This window comes from Macaca fascicularis, chromosome 15, assembly GCF_037993035.2.
Source record: "Macaca fascicularis isolate 582-1 chromosome 15, T2T-MFA8v1.1".
NCBI lineage: Eukaryota > Metazoa > Chordata > Mammalia > Primates > Cercopithecidae > Macaca > Macaca fascicularis.
The window spans coordinates 65,002,013-65,021,916 of NC_088389.1; the positions used below are offsets into that span (position 1 = coordinate 65,002,013).

At 45.6% G+C, this 19,904-nt stretch overlaps 1 protein-coding gene across 4 annotated transcripts; it reads left to right on the forward strand.

Moving 5' to 3' along the window:
- Positions 1 to 362: 362 nt before the first annotated feature.
- Positions 363 to 18,987, forward strand: SPMIP6 (sperm microtubule inner protein 6). 4 transcript variants are annotated; one of them, XM_065531020.2, is made up of 7 exons: positions 363 to 645; positions 12,191 to 12,335; positions 15,126 to 15,241; positions 16,568 to 16,643; positions 16,877 to 17,111; positions 18,270 to 18,356; positions 18,825 to 18,987. In XM_065531020.2, the coding sequence occupies exons 1-7, from the start codon at positions 511 to 513 to the stop codon at positions 18,928 to 18,930; spliced, it is 900 nt and encodes a 299-aa protein (XP_065387092.1). In that variant the 5' UTR covers positions 363 to 510; the 3' UTR covers positions 18,931 to 18,987. The 4 variants fall into 4 exon arrangements, with proteins under 4 accessions (XP_065387092.1, XP_065387093.1, XP_005581543.1 ...); XM_065531021.2 differs by having other exon boundaries at positions 16,877 to 17,106; XM_005581486.2 differs by lacking the exons at positions 363 to 645; positions 12,191 to 12,335; positions 15,126 to 15,241 and adding an exon at positions 16,428 to 16,486.
- Positions 18,988 to 19,904: the final 917 nt, after the last annotated feature.

A 19,904-nucleotide genomic window follows, 5' to 3' on the forward strand; every position in this document is an offset into this window, starting at 1 on the left:
GGCTGGGAAGCAGAGAGAACCAGTCCTCTGGGCACACATGTTACTCCACCTCCACCCGTGGGTTCCCAGGCATGCCACTGACCTGCTACATGACCCTGGGTGAGTCACAACCCCTCCGAACCTCTGTTTCTCTTCAACAGTGAGAAGCCTGACCTAGAAGATCTCCAGAGGCCCTCTGAACTCTTAGATATTGGGCTCTTTTGATAGACTTGAGGCAGGAGGGGGTCAGGATCAGGGAGGGAATTAGACCTCCTCACCTTCCCGGGGATGGGGCTGAGTCAGGTGATATCACAATGGGCAGTGCCCATCCTGGAGGGGACATCAGTGTGGGGTGGGAGCAGGAAGGCTGTTGGGGAAGGAAGCTGAGAGATCCTCTGCAGGAGGGGATTACAGCAGCTAGGGGCACCTGCCAGGCTGGAGGTGTGGGTTATCTAGGGGAAGGGTGGTCACTGATGTCCAGCAGGAGCCCTTGACAGGTAGAGCCCATCACAGCATCTCCAAGACCACACCATGTTCCTGTTCTCCCGTAAGACCAAGACCCCTATCAGTACCTACAGTGACTCCTACAGGGCTCCCACCTCCATCAAGGAGGTCTATAAGGACCCACCTCTATGTGCCTGGGAAGCCAACAAGTTTCTGACTCCGGTAAGTGGGAGATTGGCGGGGAGGGGCAGGCCAGAGCGTATGGCCAGTCTGGATGCCTGGCAATGTGTGTAATTATTTGTAGCTTTGTGTGTGTGTGTGTTTTATTCATTTACCTAGGCACAGAATTTACAATGGTATGTAAAATACCACAAAATCCTGCCTTCATGGAATTACATTGGGGTAGGAGGTAGGAACAGGCAGATAATAAACAAGAAATAAACATGAGTTTTATAAATTCTTCAAAAATACTGTAAAGGAAATAAACAGAGTAGTGGAAGTGGAAATGGAAAGGGAGGGCTACTTAGGTCATGGAAAACCCTCTCTCAAGGTGACAATAAACTGAGACTGGAAAGATGAAATAGAACTAGCCACATGAAGAACTGAAAGAATAGAAGAGCTGAAAGTTCCAGACGAGTGATCAGAAAGTGCAAAGGCCCTGAGGCTGCCTATGGAATAGGCCAGAAACTGTCCTATACACATGCCTTTAATGTATATGTATCACAGTTTCCTTGCGTCTGTGCTTGAAGATTGGTGGCCAGGTGGGAGGAAATCTGTAAGTCTAACTGTGACTCTGCCTAAGAGAATTTATCTGTGTGTACCATCCAACAAAACTTTGCTGAGTATCTTCATCTGTAGGCAACTCAGGATACAAAAGGGAAAGGCCAGACCTTGCCTTTGAGGAGCCCACAGCAAACAAATGAACAAAGTAGAGTTGCCTGATGTGGAACATGCACCGGCAGAGGTGGAGAGCCAGAAAGGGGAGAGCACTGCCCAACCTGAAGGGCAGATCTACTGAGGGATCCAGGAGGAGGAGGCTTCCAGCAGAAGAGAGTCATGAGAAAAGGCAGCCTGTGGGCAGGGACCTACCAGAAACGGAAACTGTTAGAGCAGGAGAGTTTAGTCCTTGGGTGAGGGAGGAGTCTCCAGACCAAGAAGGGCCTCTCTGGCGATGTTTAGGAGCGTGGACATAAGGCTCCAGGTTTTTGAACCTGGGAGGAAGAGTCATGGTTCAATTGTGAGTTAGGCCACTCTGGCCGCAGTGTCAGGGAATTGCAGGGGCTGGGGTTGAGGGCAGGAAGGCCAGCGAGGGGTAAAAGATGAGGAAGGAGGATGTAGGTAGGAGATAAGGGGATTGTCACAGTGAAAAAACGAATTTGTTGAATAGGAGACAATTTTTTTTTTTTTTTTTTTTTTTTTGAGACAAGTCTGGCTCTGTCGCCCAGGCTGGAGTGCAGTGGCCGGATCTCAGCTCACTGCAAGCTCCGCCTCCCGGGTTCACGCCATTCTCCTGCCTCAGCCTCCCGAGTAGCTGGGACTATAGGCGCCCGCCACCTCGCCCGGCTAGTTTTTTGTATTTTTTTAGTAGAGATGGGGTTTCACCGTGTTAGCCAGGATGGTCTCGATCTCCTGACCTCGTGATCCACCCGTCTCGGCCTCCCAAAGTGCTAGGATTACAGGCTTGAGCCACCGCGCCCGGCCGACAATTTTTTAAAATAATGTATTTTGTCTAACTACAAAATAAATATATGCGCAATGTAGAAAATGCTGATAACTCAGAGACGCACAAAGAAAAAAGGTCTAAAATCCTACTACCTAAAATAACCATTGTTAATATATTATTATATGTCCTTTCAGGAAGCAAATATTGTTTATTATAAAAATAAATAAAATTTATTACAAAATGGTGTATTTAAGGAATCTTATTGAAAATTTAGGTTCTTTATAAAATTTTGCTAGTATAATCATTCTTATACATGTATCTTTGTACACATTTCCAATTATTCCCTTAGGATAAATTACTAGACATGAAATTATTGGAAGAAAGGATATACACATTTTTAAAACTTTTGCTATACACCTCAAATTGCCATAATAAGTAAGGGCTGTAACAATTTACATTTCCACAAGCAAAATATGAGAGTGCCTGACTGCTTTTCTATACTCAATAGGAGGAAATTTTAAAAAGTAGATGAACAGATTTTGGTCACCATCTGGATGGTGAGGGGAGAGATTAGGGTGACCCTTGAGTTCTTGGCTGTGGCAACTGGAGGAATGCTAATGCTATCAACTGAGGTTTGGAATAGCAGATTAGAGATTTGGAGTTCATTTTAGGACAAAAATATTTGAGGATATACAGGAAAAGATGTTCGGCAAGTAGTTAGATACAGTTATCTGAGGCAAAGGAAAGGTCTGGGTTATAGATAGAGATCTTGAAGTCATCATCATATAAATGGTAGGTGAAGTCATAGGAAGAGATGAAATTGCCGAAGAAGAGAGAGAAAATGGCCAAGGACATAACTTTGGAGAATATAAATATTTAAGGGTAGGTAAAGGAAGAAAAGCCATAAAAGAAGACAGGGAATTATTGCCAGAACACTAGGAAGAAAATCAAAGATAAACCAATAAGTACAGCATTATTAGCCAAAGATCAGTGTCAGGCGTTAGTGACAGAGAAAGAGATCTCTTGGATGTAATGACTCTCGGTAACTTAGCCAGACAGCTTCAGTGAATGGTGAGGAGTGAAAGTCAGATAGCAGTGGTATTAAGAATGAAGGAAAAGCCAGGCATGGTGGCTTGCGCCTGTAATCCAAGCACTTTGGGGGGTTGAGGCAGACAGGCAGATTGTTTGAGCCTATGAGTTCAAGACCAGCCTGGGCAACATGGTGAAATCCTGTCTCTACTAAAAATACAAAGATTAGCCAGGCGCAGTGGCATGTGCCCATAGTCCCAGCTACTCGGGAGGCTGAGATGGGAGAATCACTTGAGCCCAGGAGGTTGAGGCTGCAGTGAGCCGTGATCACACTACTTTACTCCAGCCTGGATGACAGAGCAAGGCCCTGTCTCTTTAAAAAAAAAAAAAAAAAAAAAAAAAAAAAGAATGAAGGAAAGGCTTCTGCTTTTGGCAGTGTTGTGGTCTAGAAACTCTGAAGGGCCCTCCTGCTTTGAAACAACTTAAGTTCTGAATAAAAATTATTTTGTGTTGGACTGTCATGGAGATGAGTGGTAAGTATAGTTAAAAAGACAGGATTATCCTGAGGACAAATGCCATTATTAGCACTACAAACAGGCATTTAAGCCTTAAACTAGCTGAAAGATAGAGGAATTAAATCTGTAAATTCCAAACTTAACCAGAAAGTTTCATGTCTCTGCCCCCCAGCATACACATACACACACACCCCCCATGAATATTTATCTTCAATGGCGGAAAACATCCTCAGTGTAGGTTTCCAGGTATCCTTTGAAGAAAGGGCAATTAAACATGAGCTCACAATAAGAGATAAAAGAAAACAAACACCATATTACAGAATCTGCAGACACAACAAACAATAAACTTAAACTCCCAAGAATTTCAGATATTAGAATTAACAGTTAAATAATATAGAATAATTGGGCCGGGCGCGGTGGCTCACGCCTGTAATCCCAGCACTTTGGGAGGCCAAGGCGGGTGGATCATGAGGTCAGGAGATTGAGAGCATCCTGGCTAGCACGGTGAAACCCTGTCTCTACTAAAAATACAAAAAATTAGCTGGGCATAGTGGCGGACGCCTGTAGTCCCAGCTACTCGGGAGGCTGAGGCAGGAGAATGGCATGAACCCAGGAGGCAGAGCTTACAGTGAGCCGAGATCATGCCACTGCACTCCAGCCTGGGTGACAGAGCGAGACTCCGTCTCAAAAAATAATAATAATACAGAATAATTAGGATTTTTTTAAAAATGTGAAATCTGGACAGGCATAGTGGCTCACGCCTGTAGTAATCCCAGCACTCTGGAAGGCTGAGACAGGAAGATCACTTGAGGCCAAGAGTTCAAGACTAGCCTGGGCAACATAGTGAGACCTTGTCTCTATTTAAAAAATAAAAATAACTAAAAATATGAAATCATTAAAATAAGCAAGCAATAAGAGATTATTTAAAAATGAGTAGACAAATGTAAAAAGGAACTGAATAGAATTTTTAGAAATGAAAAATGTATTTGCTAGACCAAAAACTCAGCAGATGGATTAAAGAGCAGAGTCACACAGCTGAAAAGTCCAGTGAAATGAAAAATAGACTGAAAGAATTTTCCCAGAATGCAGCACAGAGAGACAAAGAGATGAAAATATGAAAGAAACATTAAACGATATGAAAGACAGAATGAGAAGATCCCACACACATCTAATGGGAGTCTCAGAAGGAAAGAGCATAAAGAACAGGCATTATCTAAAAAGAAAAAGGCTCAGAATTTTCCAGAACTAACAAAATAAGTGAATCCACACATAGAGAAAAAAATAGAAGAAATTCCACAGTTAGGCACCTCACAGTGAAACTGCAGTTCACCAGCTTAAGAGATGACCTTAAAAGCAGACAGAGAAAAAGATATTTTCAAAGTGTCATCTTTTCAAAAACCAAGGAAAGATAAGACATTTACAGGCAAACAAAAACGAAAATGTTTACTACCATCAGGTCTATATACAATAAAGGAACTTCTAAAGGATATACTCTGGGGAGAAGGAAAATGATCACAGAAGTCTGAGATGCAAGAAGGAATGGTAAGGAACTGATAAACATGAGGTAAATTTAAGCAAACATTATAGAAAATAATTATAATGGCTTTTAATTTGTAATATTTAAAGGAAGAACTAAAATATTAGAAAACTATCATTTAAGTTGGAATAGGACAGAGTTAGGTGTTCCTAGATTCTCCCATTGTTCTAAAGAGAGCATAGGATATTACAGTTTTGTACTGTCAACTAGCTGGAACTATAATTGCAAGAATTCCCTTTGCTAAATGTTTCCCAATTGGCCACGAGAGAAATCTGCATATTTGGAAAGCATAAATGAAAGAATAGCCATTTTTACCCTCTGAAGATTGATGTGGGGTACCAAGCACTGTGGCAGCTTATGCACAATGTCGCTGATTTAGTACTTCACCTTATTGCCATAGGGCAGCATTTGGCTACAACTCCTCTAGCTCCCACTGGATCTCCTTCAGCCTCTCTGGGTCCTGGGCCAGGTGTATGTGCAATTCCACGGCAAAGGGCACCAGCTTGTCCTGAAGGCCATCCATATCATCAGTGTTGTAGGTAATGAGACAGATGCAAATTCAACTTTGTCCTCCTCATGAGTTCCAGTTTGTCCTTGCTCTTACCCACTTCATATCCAGTTCTCCTTCCTGATGCCAGCCACTGACTTCAGGCTTAAAAATAGATGCAAAGAAACAGCTTTGCAGAGTTCTTAACCAGTATCCACAATTGTGTAAAGTCTCATCTCTCAAGTAAATCCCTTATGCTATATCACTAAAAGTGGTTTCTCTGATCCAAATTTGACTGATATGGATACAATAAAAAAAAACTGAGTAAGCTAAAAAGTAACAGACAAAAGAGATTTTCATATTAAACACACACACACACACACAGTTTTTAGATGGATCACTACAAAAATGACAAAGTTTCAATTCACCAGAAAGATATTAAAATTACAAACTTGTATTGGCCTGATAGAATTACTAGAAGGACCTGTAATTCTAGCACTTTGGGAGGCCCAGGTAGGAGGATCATTTGAGCCCAGGAGTTTAGGACCAGCCTGGACAACATAGCAAGACCCCATCTCCACAAAAAAATTTAAAAATTAGCTGGATGTGATGGTGTGTGCCTATAGTCAGGAAGCTGAGACAGGAAGATGGCTCGAGCCCAGGAGTTTGAGGCTGCAATGAGCCACAATCACACCACTGTGTTCCAGCCTGGGTGACAAAGTGAGACCCTGTCTCAAAAACACAAAAACAAAAACAAAACAAAACAAAAACATGCCAGCCTGAGCAACAAAGCAAGATATCATCTCTACAATTTTTTTTTAAAATAAAAATAAAGAATTACCAGAGATGGAGAAATTGGCAAAATATACCATATTAGATTGTAACACACTACAATTACTGATAGGTCAAGCAGACATCCCCAACCCCCAAAAAAACCAAAGATCTAAAACTCTTGAAATATAATTAATATACTTGATTTATTTAACATACATAAAACCCTGAACCCAACAACTACAGATTTAAACATACAAGGAACATGATAAAGTTGACCAAGTACTAGGTTATAAAACAAACATAAATAGAATTCAAAGATTGACATCATGCAAAATAACTGTCTCTAACCTCAATGTAATAAAATTACAGATCAACAAGAAAAAGATAACCAAAATCCTTTGTAAGTTTAAAATTTTGAAAAACACCATTCTAAATAATAGGTCAAATAAGAAATCAAAACAAATGGAAATATACTCAGAACTGAAAAGACTGCATATCAAAACTTGCGGGGTACAATAAAAGTTGTAGAGGAAAACCTATATCCCTAAATCCTTGTCTTAAAAAAATGTGAAATATAAATTACCTCAGCATCAAACTTAACAACTTACAGGGAAAGGAATAAATGTAAAAAAAATAGAAGAATGGAGATAATGAAAATAAGAGCAAAAGTTAAACTAGAAAGCAAAGATTCAACAAGATGAACAGGCAAAAGTTGGTTCTTTGATGAGGCTCATAAAATAGACAAATCTCTAGAGAATTAAGAAAACCAGCCAGGCACGGTGGCTCAAGCCTGTAATCCCAGCACTTTGGGAAGCCGAGACAGGCGGATCACGAGGTCAGGAGATCAAGACCATCCTGGCTAACACGGTGAAACCCTGTCTCTACTAAAAAATACAAAAAACTAGCCGGGCGAGGTGGCAGGCACCTGCTACAGTAGTCCCAGCTACTTGGGAGGCTAAGCCAGGAGAATGGCGTGAACCCGGGAGGTAGAGCTTGCAGTGAGCTGAGATCTGGCCACTGCACTCCAGCCTGGGTGACAGAGCGAGACTCCATCTTAAAAGAAAAAAAAAAAAGAAAAACAAGGCACAGACAAAAGAAGGGTCTAACAATGGATGTAGAAAAAAAAAGTAAGAGAATGTTCTGAACAACTTTATGCTAATAAAATTGAAAACAAATGGACAAACACTAGAAAAATAAAACTTGCCAAACCAGTTCAAGAATTGGAAAAAATCTGAATGCTCCTATAACAATTTAACAAAATTAAACCAGTAATTTGAAAACTTTCCACAAAGAAAACACCCAGCATAGATAAACAGTTACATTCCTCAAATGCTCAAAGAACAGTTGTCTTAATCTTATACAAACTGTCAGAGAACAGAAAAAAAGAGGATGCTTCCTAACTCATTCTATGAACCCAGCATAACTTTGATACATTAATCAAGAAGGCCAGGTGCAGTGGCTCACACCTGTAATCCTAGGACTTTGAGAGGCTGAGGCAGGAGGATTGCTTGAGCCCAGGAGTTCAAGACCAGCTTGGGCAACATAGTGAGACCCCTTCTCTAAAAAATAAATTTAAAAATTAGCCAGGTGTGGTGGCACGCACCTATGGTCCCAGCTGCTATGGAGGCTGAAGCAGGAGGACTGCATGAGCCCACAAAAAAAATTAATCAAAAGTGTATAAGAAAATAAAAGTATACAGGCCAATTCACTCATAAATACAAAAGCAAAAATTCTAAATAAAATATTAGAAAACTGTATCCAGCAGTGTATAAAAAATAATTTGTGATGGTTACATTATATTTATTTCATAAGTGCAAGGATGGTTTAACATTAGGAAAGTAAATATCATTCATCACATTAACAGATTCAAGAAAAAAAGATCATTTCAAAATATGCAGAAATGGATATGAGATCTTACTAAAAATTCTTGAACTGTACACTTTGAGTGAAGTTTATGTTATGTAAATTATACCTCAATGAAGCCATTTAAAAAAGATGCAGAAATAGCAGTTGCTAAAATGTATTACCCATTTATAACTAAAAAAGAAAAACTTTGCAAATATAACCTGATAAAAAAAATACCAAAAATATACAGCCAACATTATTCTGATTAAATGTTAGAAGCATTCTTTTAAAAGTTGGAATCAAGGCAAGGATGTTCACTACTTCTATTCAGCATTGTACTGGAGGTCCTGGCAAGGACACCACAAAGAAAGTAAAAAGATATAAGAATAGGAAAGGAAAAAACAAAATTATCATTATTTGCAGACAATACAACTGCATATATAGAATCTACAAATTGGCTGGCCCAAGGTAGTGAGTTATCTCAATTGATTGTTCACAGTCAGTTACAGATCAAACTCCTTGTTCCACTCTTTCTCTCCTTCTCACTAGTGTGCTGGACTAGTCTTAGAAAAAAAAAAGAATCTACACACATTGTTAGAATAATTGGATAAATATTAAAAGTCAATCACATTTCTTCACACAAACAAATATTTAGGAAGCATAATTTTAAAAATATACATCATTCATTCTAGCATCAAAAAATAATTAGAAATCTAACGATGTGTGTAAAACTATATGGATAATATTATAAAACTTTATTGAATACTTTTTAAAAACTACTTAAATAAATGGAGAGATATAACATGCTCACGAATGGAAGAGTTACTATCATAAAGATTCAGTATCACCAGACGCAGTTCTCAGCACTTTAGGAGGCTGAGGCAGGCAGATTGCTTGAACTCAGGAGTTCAAGACCAGCCTGGGCAATATGGTGAAACCTCATCTCTACAAAAAATACAAAAATTGGCAGGGCATGGTGGCATGTACCTGTAGTCCCAGCTACTAATTAAAATCCCAACAGGATTTTTTGAAGACTTCAACAAACTTTTTAAAATTTATAGAGATGGGCAAAAGTTCAAGAAATAGCTATAACACACTTAAAGAAGATGAGTTTTCCAAACTCCTGACAGATTAAATATGGAAAGTAACACTGTTTTGTGTTTACAAGGAAATACAGAACATTGTCTCCATTATCTGAGAGTATGGATGAATTTCTTAAACAATTCACAGAAAGCACTGACCACAAAAGAAGAGGTTCATCAAGAAACTATAAAGAAAAGTAAAAGCCAGGTGCAATGGCTCACACCTGTAATCCAAGTACTTTGGGAGTCTAAGGTAGGAGGATCACTTGAGCTCAGTAGTTCAAGACCACCCTGGGCAACACAGGGAGACATCTTCTCTACAAACAAATTAAAAAAAAAAAAAATTCAGCTGGGTGTGGTGGTGTGCACCTGTAGTCCCAGCTACTTGGTAGGCTAAGGCAAGAGGATAGCTTTAGCCCAAGAGGTAGAGGTTACAGTGAACTGTGATTGTGCCACTGCACTGCAGGCTGGGCAACAGTGAAACCCTGTCTCCAAAAAAAAAAAAAAAAGACAGAAGTCACAAACAGAAAAGATATTTGCAACATGTATAAGTGCCAATAGTAAAGGACTAATATACAGAATATATAAAGAATTATAATTCTCTTGGTTAAAATTGAACACGTTTTGATACCCTCCTAAAACCCCTCTAAAACTACAGTAAATGAATATTTAAGAGATAAACTCACAAGGATAGTGAGAAGGAAGAGGCAATGGCAACACAATTTTGGAAGCTGGAAAAGATGATAAATAAGTAGTAACTGACTTAGCAGATCTGAGAAAGCTAAATCTAAAGCCAGCAATGGAAAAACCAAGCCATAATTCAACTTAAAACTGCAGAATTTCTGAAAGGCTCAGGAATTGGTAATCCTAGGCTTCTCTGGAACTGAGGATGGGACAGGACCAATGCAAAAATAAGGATTATTTGAAAGCTGTTAAGAAGTAGTTAGGCCAGGCGAGGTGGCTCACGCCTGTAATCCCAGCACTCTGGGAGGCTGAGGTGGACGGACCACCTGGGGTCAGGAGTTTGAGACCAGCCTGGCCAACATGGTGAAACCTACTCTACTAAAAATACAAAAAAAAAAGCCGGGTGTGGTGGCAGGCGCCTGTAATCCCAGCTACTTGGAAGGCTGAGGCAGGAGAATCACTTGAACCCGGGAGGCAGAGGTTGCAGTGAGCCAAGATGGCGCCATTGCACTCCAGCCTGGGTGAGAAGAGCGAAACTCCATCTAAAAAAAAAAAAGCAGTTAAACCCACTAATCACCCCTTCTATTTCATGCCACAGGGTAACTGCCCACCTCTGTCTCTGCTAAAGTCAGGAGACTAATTTTTGGCAAGGACCTCAGGACTAGGGATACCAATTGAGGACAGGGTACTATTTTGAAAACAAGTGAACCTCTATATATTAAATGCTAAAATCCCCAGCGCAATCTTCAGCACTAGATTCTCAGAACATTGGCAGCTAAGTCATTAACCTCAGGCCAAAGGTTGAAGGAGTCTTTTCTGAAGAATCTCATCAGCCAAGAGGAAAGACCTACAGATATTGACATTAGAGTTTGCAAAACATTGTCCAACGAGATCATCCTACAGTGATGCTGATGGTGGACAAAGCCCACACACAGCTCAAAGCCTTCAATAAGCTTTTATAATCTGCTACTTATCAACAGGAGCAGACAAAGAGGAAACATCTGGGGAAAGCATCTAACAGAAAAATTGATGATGTCTATGAATTCTTCTAAATGACTGTTTTGTTTTTGTGTGTGTATGTGTGTTTAGTGTGTAAGTGGGTATATCTGAGTGTGTATGTATGAATATTCATCTATATGTGCATCTATGGGTGTATCTGGGTACACAGGGCTGTGTGTGTATGTGTGTGTGTGTAAAGCTCAGAGAAATGCTGAGTCACAGGACCCATGCACCCACATCTGCCATATTCTGCCCTCCACCCACATAGAAGTGTGAATGTGCAGGATCTGCTCACAGAATAATGTCAGCTGGGCACAGTTGATCCCAGAAGCCCCTGAGCAGAGAGGTTTTCAGGATGGTTGGAGCACTGAGAGCAACCAGGTCTCAGCCTTGGCCAAGAGAAGGGCGATGTGTGGTGGCTCATGCCTGTAATCCCAGCATTTTGGGAAGCCAAGATGGGAAGATCCCTTGAGTCCAGGAGCTCGCCACCACACCCAGCTAATTTTTGTATTTTTAGTAGAGACAGGGTTTCACCGTGTTGGCTAGGATAGTCTCTATGTCTTGACCTCATGATCCGCTAGGATTACAGGTGTGAGCCACCACGCCCAGCCGGGAATTACATTTTAAAGTAGGTGCCCCTCCAGCACTGTCCTTCATTTTCCTTAAGATGCCAGATTCCCAGAGAGCCTTTCCTGTCCAAGACACCTACATACGGCAGCCAGCTCCCAGGGTAGCCCCCTTTTCTGAGACTACAGATTGTGCCAGGGCCTGATGCACTGTTGGCAGAGACCCAGTCCTGCTCCCAGGCAGCATACAGTCTAGGAGAAAAAGGGAAGGTATATGTAGCTCTGACCTTCATGAGCGCCCCGCGAAATGGCAGAAATGAGAAAGTCAGAAAACTACTCTGACTTAAGGCCACTGCTTGGCTCCAAGCCCCAAGCTTGGATGAAAAGAAAGGAAGAAAGAGTAATTCAGACAAGAGAACTGTGCAGAGGATCCAAGGCTGGCATGGGAATCCCTCTGACATGGGGAGGGGGGTTGGGAGACCCACCTGGGCTGACTTTCTCAAGAGAGGCTGGATCTAGTTCCAGTAAGAGCCCAGGGCTGGGGTCTCTATGCCCCTAACCACTTCTCCCCTCTCCCCTTGCCCAGGGTCTGACTCATACCATGGAGCAACATGTGGATCCCGAAGCCTTGCAGAAGATGGCCAAATGTGCTGTACAGGACTACACTTATAGGGGGCCCATATCAGGCCACCCCTACTTGCCTGAGAAGTACTGGCTTTCTCAAGAGGAAGGTAAGGCCTCCCCTTTGCTGACCCCTAAAATGACGCCCAACCTGAACTCAACCACCTGGATCCTGACCTCCATCCTGATTCTCTTTTTTTTTTTTTTTTTTTTTGAGACGGAGTTTCGCTATTGTTGCCCAGTCTGGGTGCAATGGTGTGATCATCTCGGCTCACTGCAACCCACTTCCACCTCCCAGATCCAAGTGATTTTCCTACCTCAGCCTCCTGAGTAGCTGGGGCTACAGGCATGTGCCACCAGGCCCCGCTAATTTTTGTATTTTCAGTAGAGACAGGGTTTCACCATGTTGGCCAGGCTGGTCTCGAACTTTTGACCTCAGGTGATCCACCTGCCTCGGCCTCCCAAAGTGCTGGGATTACAGGCCTGAGCCACATGCCCGGCCTCCATCCTGATTCTATGTCAACTTTATCTCCACCCGTGACCTAGATATCTTCCCTAACCACCCCCCACTCCCAACCACCTGACCTGACCCTGGCCCTGGAGGAGATGACCTAGGCCCTGCCTTTTGGGGTTCTTCTCTGTGGGGAAAAAGAAGCTGGAAGGGCCCTGGGTCCCATACTTAGAGAGTTGGAGAAAGGATTAACCTCCCACAAACAGATCCCTCCAAGTGCATTCTGGATGCCGTCTCCTCCCATCTTCCCAGCCACCCTCCTCCCATCAGCTCCCTCCATCTCTCCTGCATCCCTCTGCCCCACCACACCTCTTTCCCTCAACCTGGAACCTTCTCTAGTTTCTTCCCAACTAAAAATTATCTCTTGCTCCTCTCCTCAATAGCCTAGGTTCTCAGAAACGTGGTCCATACTCACTGTCTCTATTTCCTCACCCTTTCTTATACCTTATGAGAAACTGTCTTTCTCATTTGCTTGGATGTCTATAATCTGTCTAGCTGTACATTCGAAAAGAATGTACAGCTATGACTCTGGTCTTATTCACAGCTGTGCCCCTCCATTGAGCACAGCGCCAGGTTTCATAAGTCTTTGTGGCATGGACTGAGAATTCCCAATGGAAGTTGGGAATGTGCATCTCCTACAATGAAACGATAAATTGCTCTTGCGTGGCTCTGATTACCAAATCCACAGGACTCTGCAGTCTTTACCCTCTGAGACCTTTACCCTCCTACACCAATGAATTGCACTCTTCTGACCACTCTCTACTTGTTTTGTTGTTGTTGTTGTTTTGTATGTTAATCCTCCAGGACACATGCTATGACCCCACTCTATTTCTTGAAACAACTTCCTCCTCAGTTTATCTGATGCCTCCCTTTCCCGTGCATCCACTGTGGAAACATAGGGTTCCTCGGGATGTTATCCTGCACCCTCTTCTCCCCTTGCTCCTCCTCCAAGGCCATTTGATTTAACACAAGGCTTTAATTACTGACAGCTTCAAATCCTAATTTCCAGATTTGTCCTCTCACCTGAATTCCACTCTTCTTCATATGCTTATAGTCATCTTGACCCGGATGTCCCCAAACACCTCAGTTTCAGTATGTGCAAATCGCCATCCCCGAACTCCAAATCCCAGCACTCCACCTCTCCCCTCACATAGCTGCTCTTTGCTAGGGCTTCCTCCACACCGTCTCACATATGTATTCTTTCAGACTGTTGGATCATGGAGGGCCTTGTAGGACAGGCTTAGATGACTGGGGGCTAAGGGGGACAAACCCTATAGGGTTTTAAGTAGGAGAATGTCTTGGTCAAATTTTCATTTGTGAAAAAGTACCACAGCTGCTATGTCAAGGCTGGATTATAGGATTTCAAAGGTGAGGCAAGGAGAATAGTAGAATAATCATAATAGTTTTTTATGTGCCAAGCATCATTCTAAATGTCTTACATATACTAACTTATTTAAACCTCACAGCAACCCTGTGAAGTAAATAGTACTATCATCCCCATTTTAAAGTTGGAGAAACTGAGACACAGCAAAATTAATTAACTTGGTCAAGGTCACACAGATAACAATTGGCAAAACTGAAATTTAAACACAAGTAGTCTATCTGCAGAGATAGGTATCTATTAACCAAGACATTATATTGTCTCCTGGTTAAGGTGCTGAGAAGATATGAAAGTGAGATCATGGGGTACTGGAAGACAGAGTAGATTCAAGTTATTGATTGATCAATTGATTGATTGAGACTGAGTCTTGATCCATCACCCAGGCTGGAGTGCAGTGGCACAACCTCGGCTCACTGAAACCTCTGCCTCCCTGGTTTGAGGGATTCTCGTGCCTCAGCCCCCTGAGTAGCTGGGTTTACAGGTGCATGCCAACCATGCCCAACTAAGTTTTGTATTTTGGTAGAGATAGGATTTTGCCATATTGGCCAGGCTGATCTCAAACTCCTGATCTCAAGTGATCTTCCTGCCCTGGCATCCCAAAGTGCTAGGATTACAGGCATGAGCCACCTTGCCTGGCCAGATTCAAGTGATTTTGAAGGAGGCAGAATAGGCAAACCTTGGAGCCTAGAGTAGAAGATGAGAGAGAGGGAGGAATTGGGAAGAGGCCCCTTGTCCAGGCTGGCTGATTCAAAAAGGGTAGTAGCAGGATGAAAAGTGGCTGGCACAGTGGATTCAGACTAAACTCAGAAGGTTGCCTTAGGTGGGACATGGGCTACATCTCAGTGTTTAAGACAAGTGTAGGCCTGGCTGGGTTTGGGGTCTGGCTTGAGGACAGTCTGTGAGGGTCAGCTTTGTGCCGGGAATCGGAAGAGAAACATGTAGGGGATCCCAGATCCTGGAGTAGAGTAAGAAGTAACACTATTTGACATCTCCACTCCTATTATCCAGCAGACAAATGCAGCCCAAACTACCTGGGCAGTAACCGGTACAACACATGGAGGATGGAACCTTACAACAGCAGCTGCTGTAACAAGTATACCACCTACCTTCCTCGGCTGCCTAAGGTATCTACTGCACCCTGCACAGATGCCTGGGGACTGGGACACGCATACCCCACCACCTCCCAAACCACAGTGACTGATATTTCACCATTAGGTCATCATTGCTTTCCCAACAAATGCACCAGGGCTCTTCCCCATCTGTGAAACTAGAGTTTGTATTTTTTTTTTTTTTTTTTTTTTTTTTTAGATAGAGTCTCACTCTATCACCCAGGCTGGAGTGCAGTGGCACAATCTCGGCTCACTGCAACCTCTGCCTCCTGGGTTCAAGCAATTCTGCTGCCTCAGACTCCCGAGCAGCTGGGATTATAGGCATGTGCCATCACACCTGGCTAATTTTTGTATTTTTAGTAGAGTCGGGGATGTTGCCATGTTGGCCAGGCTGGTCTTGGACTCCTGGCCTCAAGTGATCTGCCTGCATCGGCCTCCTAAAGTGCTGGGATTACCTGCATGAGCCACTGCGCCCGGCCGGGTTTGAATTTTTTTAGTTGCAAAAGGAACCCAGAAGTGGGGCTGTGCTGGCCCCCTGGCTCTCAGTCTCTGGGGATTGGGTGCCCTGGGCCCCAATCCCTGGCTGGGCTCTGTAGGGACATGGCTGGTGTGCACTCCATGATATGCTACTTTTCCGAAGCTTGCCAGCTGGCCCCTCCCCATATAGTCTGGCCCCTGTGATACTGGGGCTAGCCAAAGAGTCAGTGATACACTGCATCTCCCTGCTCCACCTTCTCCTCCTTTGTGATGTGAGCACAGACGGAAGGAGGAAGACCAAGGCTACTTAGTAGCAGTGCAGATACAGGAGAGTCTTCCAAGGACATAGGAGAAGGTCCAGCCACGGCCACAGACTCAAGGGCACCCGAAAGGACCCAAAACCAGAGCCGGGGCTCTTAACTGCAGGCTGATGGCTGACCCTGGGTTGATGAACCCTTTTGAATTAGAACTTCCTCAAGAATCAGAATCTTTCACAAGTTCTTCACGGAATGGGCAAGCAATATTGAAAACCCCCTATTAGAGAGACACCCAGACACAGCTAAACAGAGTCAGCTAGACAAAGAGGGGTAAGATCAAAGGCAAACGCTGAGACAGGATTGTCACAGGCCAAGGAGCCAAACCTCATGCACCTTCAGCTCTCCCCATCCCACCCCGCCCCTGTAGGCAGCGTAAACACGTTGCCAGGCGACAGCCGCAAACACTCAGAGCCCTGGAGAGGTGGGGAGCTGCTGAAGGGCGGGAGAAGGCGCGGCGTGGCGATAGGTCTGGGTGTTCTGGGAGGACCCCTAAAAGGGAGCAGCTCTGCCAGGTCAGAGCTTGAGGTAGCATGTGTGCCACTTCCAGGAGGCCGGGATGGAGACAGCAGTTCGAGGAATGCCCTTGGAATGCCCTCCTAAGCCGGAGCGGCTCAATGCCTACGGTAAAGAGTGGTAGTGGGGCGTTGGAAAGAACGGGTGGGGAGGGTAGGGGAAAGCCGGGAGGAGGGCGGGATGGGGACCTGAAGTATGGGTAGGAGGCCGAGGGTCCTGGAGAGGATGGAACCCTGAATCTGTCCGTCCCTGCTTTTGTCTCCGCCTCACTCTGTGACCCGGCCTCTTCCCATCCCTGTGCATCTGTCTTGGGGTCTCCTGCGCTGGGGACCCGCGGGCGCAGAGCGCGAAGTGATGGTGAACATGCTGAACTCACTGTCGCGGAACCAGCAGCTGCCGCGGATCACGCCCCGATGCGGATGCGTGGACCCGCTGCCCGGCCGCTTGCCCTTCCACGGTTACGAAAGTGCTTGCTCAGGCCGCCACTACTGTCTGCGTGGGATGGACTACTACGCCAGCGGGGCGCCCTGCACCGACCGCCGCCTGCGGCCTTGGTGCCGGGAGCTACCGACTGTAAGGTTCGCAGGGCTCCGCCCGCCTCAGCCGGGCTCCACCCCACACAAGCCCCGCCCCAGAACCCCGCCCGCTTCCAGCTCGGCCCGCCTCAGTGCCGGCCCCCAGCCTGCTCTAGCACCGCGCGGCAGGCTCTCGACGCCGCGCCGTGTCCCGCCCTCGGGCTCCAAGGCCTGAACTAACAACTGAGGCGGGAGAACCAGCACGAAGGTTACTCCAAGTCCCCGACCCCTGTCCCTCTCAAACTGGGCTCAAGGTCAGCCTGGCCTCTCTATGTGCTCTGGAGGTCCCGCCGGAGGTTTTTGAGGAAGAAACCCCGCACATCAGTGGCATCCTCTTCCCACATCTCCTTGGCCCTGCCCCCTTCCCTAGACACCTGGCCCTAGAGACGCAGGTTCTAGCCTGTGGAGTGCCCTGCGTTCTCAGAAAAATGTCCTCTCTTGCTGGGCGCCCGTCACCGTCGGTAGTGGGTGCGGTCATTCGCGGGGGCTACGTGAGCCAGGAAATGGTGACCACTTTACCAGAATGGCTCTGGCCTCCTCGGATCCCGCACCATCTGCGGAGGTAGCCACTCTCCCGTGTTATTGCTAAGAAAACGGGTCCGAGCGCACAGCTGGAGCCCAGACTGCAGCGCGGCATTCGTCCTGCACCCGGCGGCAGCCAAGCCTGGGGGAACTTTGTCCGCGGTAGCCCTGAGAGCTGTGCAGTGGGGGTCCGTAGTGATCCCCCGCCCCTCTCCAGGCCGAGAGAGCCTGATTCATTGTGCAAGACTGAGTCTTGTCCCTCTCAAAGGCATAGGGGAGTGGGAAAGTGTCTGAGCCTCTAGGAAGCTCAGAAACGATGCCTCATCCTAGTGCTGGAGAAATTGCTGTCCAGTGGCGGGGATCCGGTGGTTCCAGGTCCTCAACGACCGGAGCCCAACCCTCCCCAGGGACCAGCGCTCTTCCCTGAACAGCAGAAATGAGGCCTTGCCGGGAGGGAGACTTCCAAGGGGGGTTCCCGAGTCGGTGCTGCAGTGGGGGTTTTGAAGGGTGAGAAAGGAGAGGAGGATTTCCGAGCCTTGAGACGGACACCTTAAGTGCCGCCCAGGGGCTTGATCTAAGTCGGGGGATGAGAGTCAAAAGGCCCAACCCCTCCCTGCTCGCGGCTTCCTTCTTCTCCAGTTGTGTACCTCCCTACGAGCACCGGCCCGGAATGCAGTGTGCTGTTACAACTCCCCCGCCGTCATACTACCCATATCCGAACCTTAGGTAAGTCTAACGGGCACACACTCATTTGCACACGCACCCTGAAGTTTTGGTGAGGCGGGGCTGGGGGAGGATGGCTGGTAGATGGGATGAGAACGCCCCGCTGCGGTGCACTGACAGGCAGATACCACCAGGGGGAGCTAGTGCCATGGAGCAGTCAAAGGTGGTAAGGACAGAGGACCTTAGGACAGGGCTGGGAGGCCTGTATTGAAGGGTTACAGGTTGGCAGTGGGCTTACAGCCAAAGGCGTTGGGTTCAGAGCTTGAAGTAACGAGTAAGAAGTCGATGTTAAGGAAGAAATATTGGGTATCAGCAACTTAACAGTAGAACCTAAGGTCAGGAGGTCAGTATTGGAACCCAAGTTCAGTGCTATAGGCAAAGTGTAGGGATAAGGTTAGCATTGCAAACTGGAGTCAGATACTCACTTTGACATATGAGGATCCAAAAGGGCTGACCCATCTCTTCCTGTAGATGGGACACAAGTCACTTCAAGAAGTCTGGTGGTCCCCAGAGAAACAACTATGTTATCCATCCTGAGTTTGTGTCTGAGACCTATCCTGACTATCGTTGCTGGTAGAGCCTGGGCTTGCTGGGCCACGGGGACAGAGCAATAAATAAACTCTTCACCCCCAAAGCCTGCCTCCTGTGTCCTTACCCAGCAGAATCTGGAAGTGAAGGGCCTGTCACTCGGGCCTCTACCAAACCCCTTCAACTGAGATGCAATTTTTCTCAAAGTCACCCTTCCCTGAGCCCTTCCAACCCCATCATCTCAGTATGTCCCTGAGTGCCCTCCTGACACAGAACAGTAGCCCTATATCCAGCTGCTGTCCTACTCCCCTGCATCCCAGAGCCCAAACGAATGTGTCCACCCTGCAATGCAGGCAGGAGCCATCTACTTCCCACCCCACGAAGACCCTCCAGCTAACATTTCTTCAGTATGCCCCCAAACTTAGATGCCCTCCCACTCATCAAAGGACCCAGGATCCTTCCTTCCACAGTCAAAGCCGTATCCCTACACCCAAAGCTCTTGATCTTTGCTTCCAGGAGTCCCTATCACAGCCTCCCAAAAGCCTCTCTGTGCTCAGACACCCTTGCTGCAAAGGTGTGTCCCCCATTCCAAGTCCAACTGGTGAAAACATAATTTTGAAGGGTCTCATGACCACGAAATTTCAAGTTGCAAAACAAAGCCCTGTTTCTCTGCCCCTCAGGGAGCGAGAGGGGCCATTCTAAAATCTCTGGGATCTTCAGTATTTTCCTTTCTGCATCAATTGATATGAAACCAGCTAGGTCCAGTGGCTCACACCTGTAATCCCAGCACTGTGGGAGGCTGAGGCAGGAAGATCACTTGAGCCCAGGAATTCGATAACAGCCTGAGGCAACATAAGGAGACCCCTTCTCTACAAAAAGTTTAAAAATTAGCAGGATATGGTGGCACTTACATGTGGTCCCAGTTACTCAGGAGGCTGAGGTAGGAGGGGATAGCTTGAACCAAGGACACTGAGGCTGCAGCGAGCTATGTTCGTGCCACTGCACTCCAGCCTGGGCGACAGA

Excerpts from the sequence above, each read along its gene's own strand:
- SPMIP6 (XM_065531020.2), top strand. The coding sequence starts at position 511 with ATGTTCCTGTTCTCCCGTAAGACCAAGACCCCTATCAGTACCTACAGT. Across the intron at positions 12,336-15,125 it reads CTGGCTTTCTCAAGAGGAAG|CAGACAAATGCAGCCCAAAC; the intron begins GTAAGGCCTCCC and ends CCTATTATCCAG. Across the intron at positions 15,242-16,567 it reads ACCTTCCTCGGCTGCCTAAG|GAGGCCGGGATGGAGACAGC; the intron begins GTATCTACTGCA and ends TGCCACTTCCAG.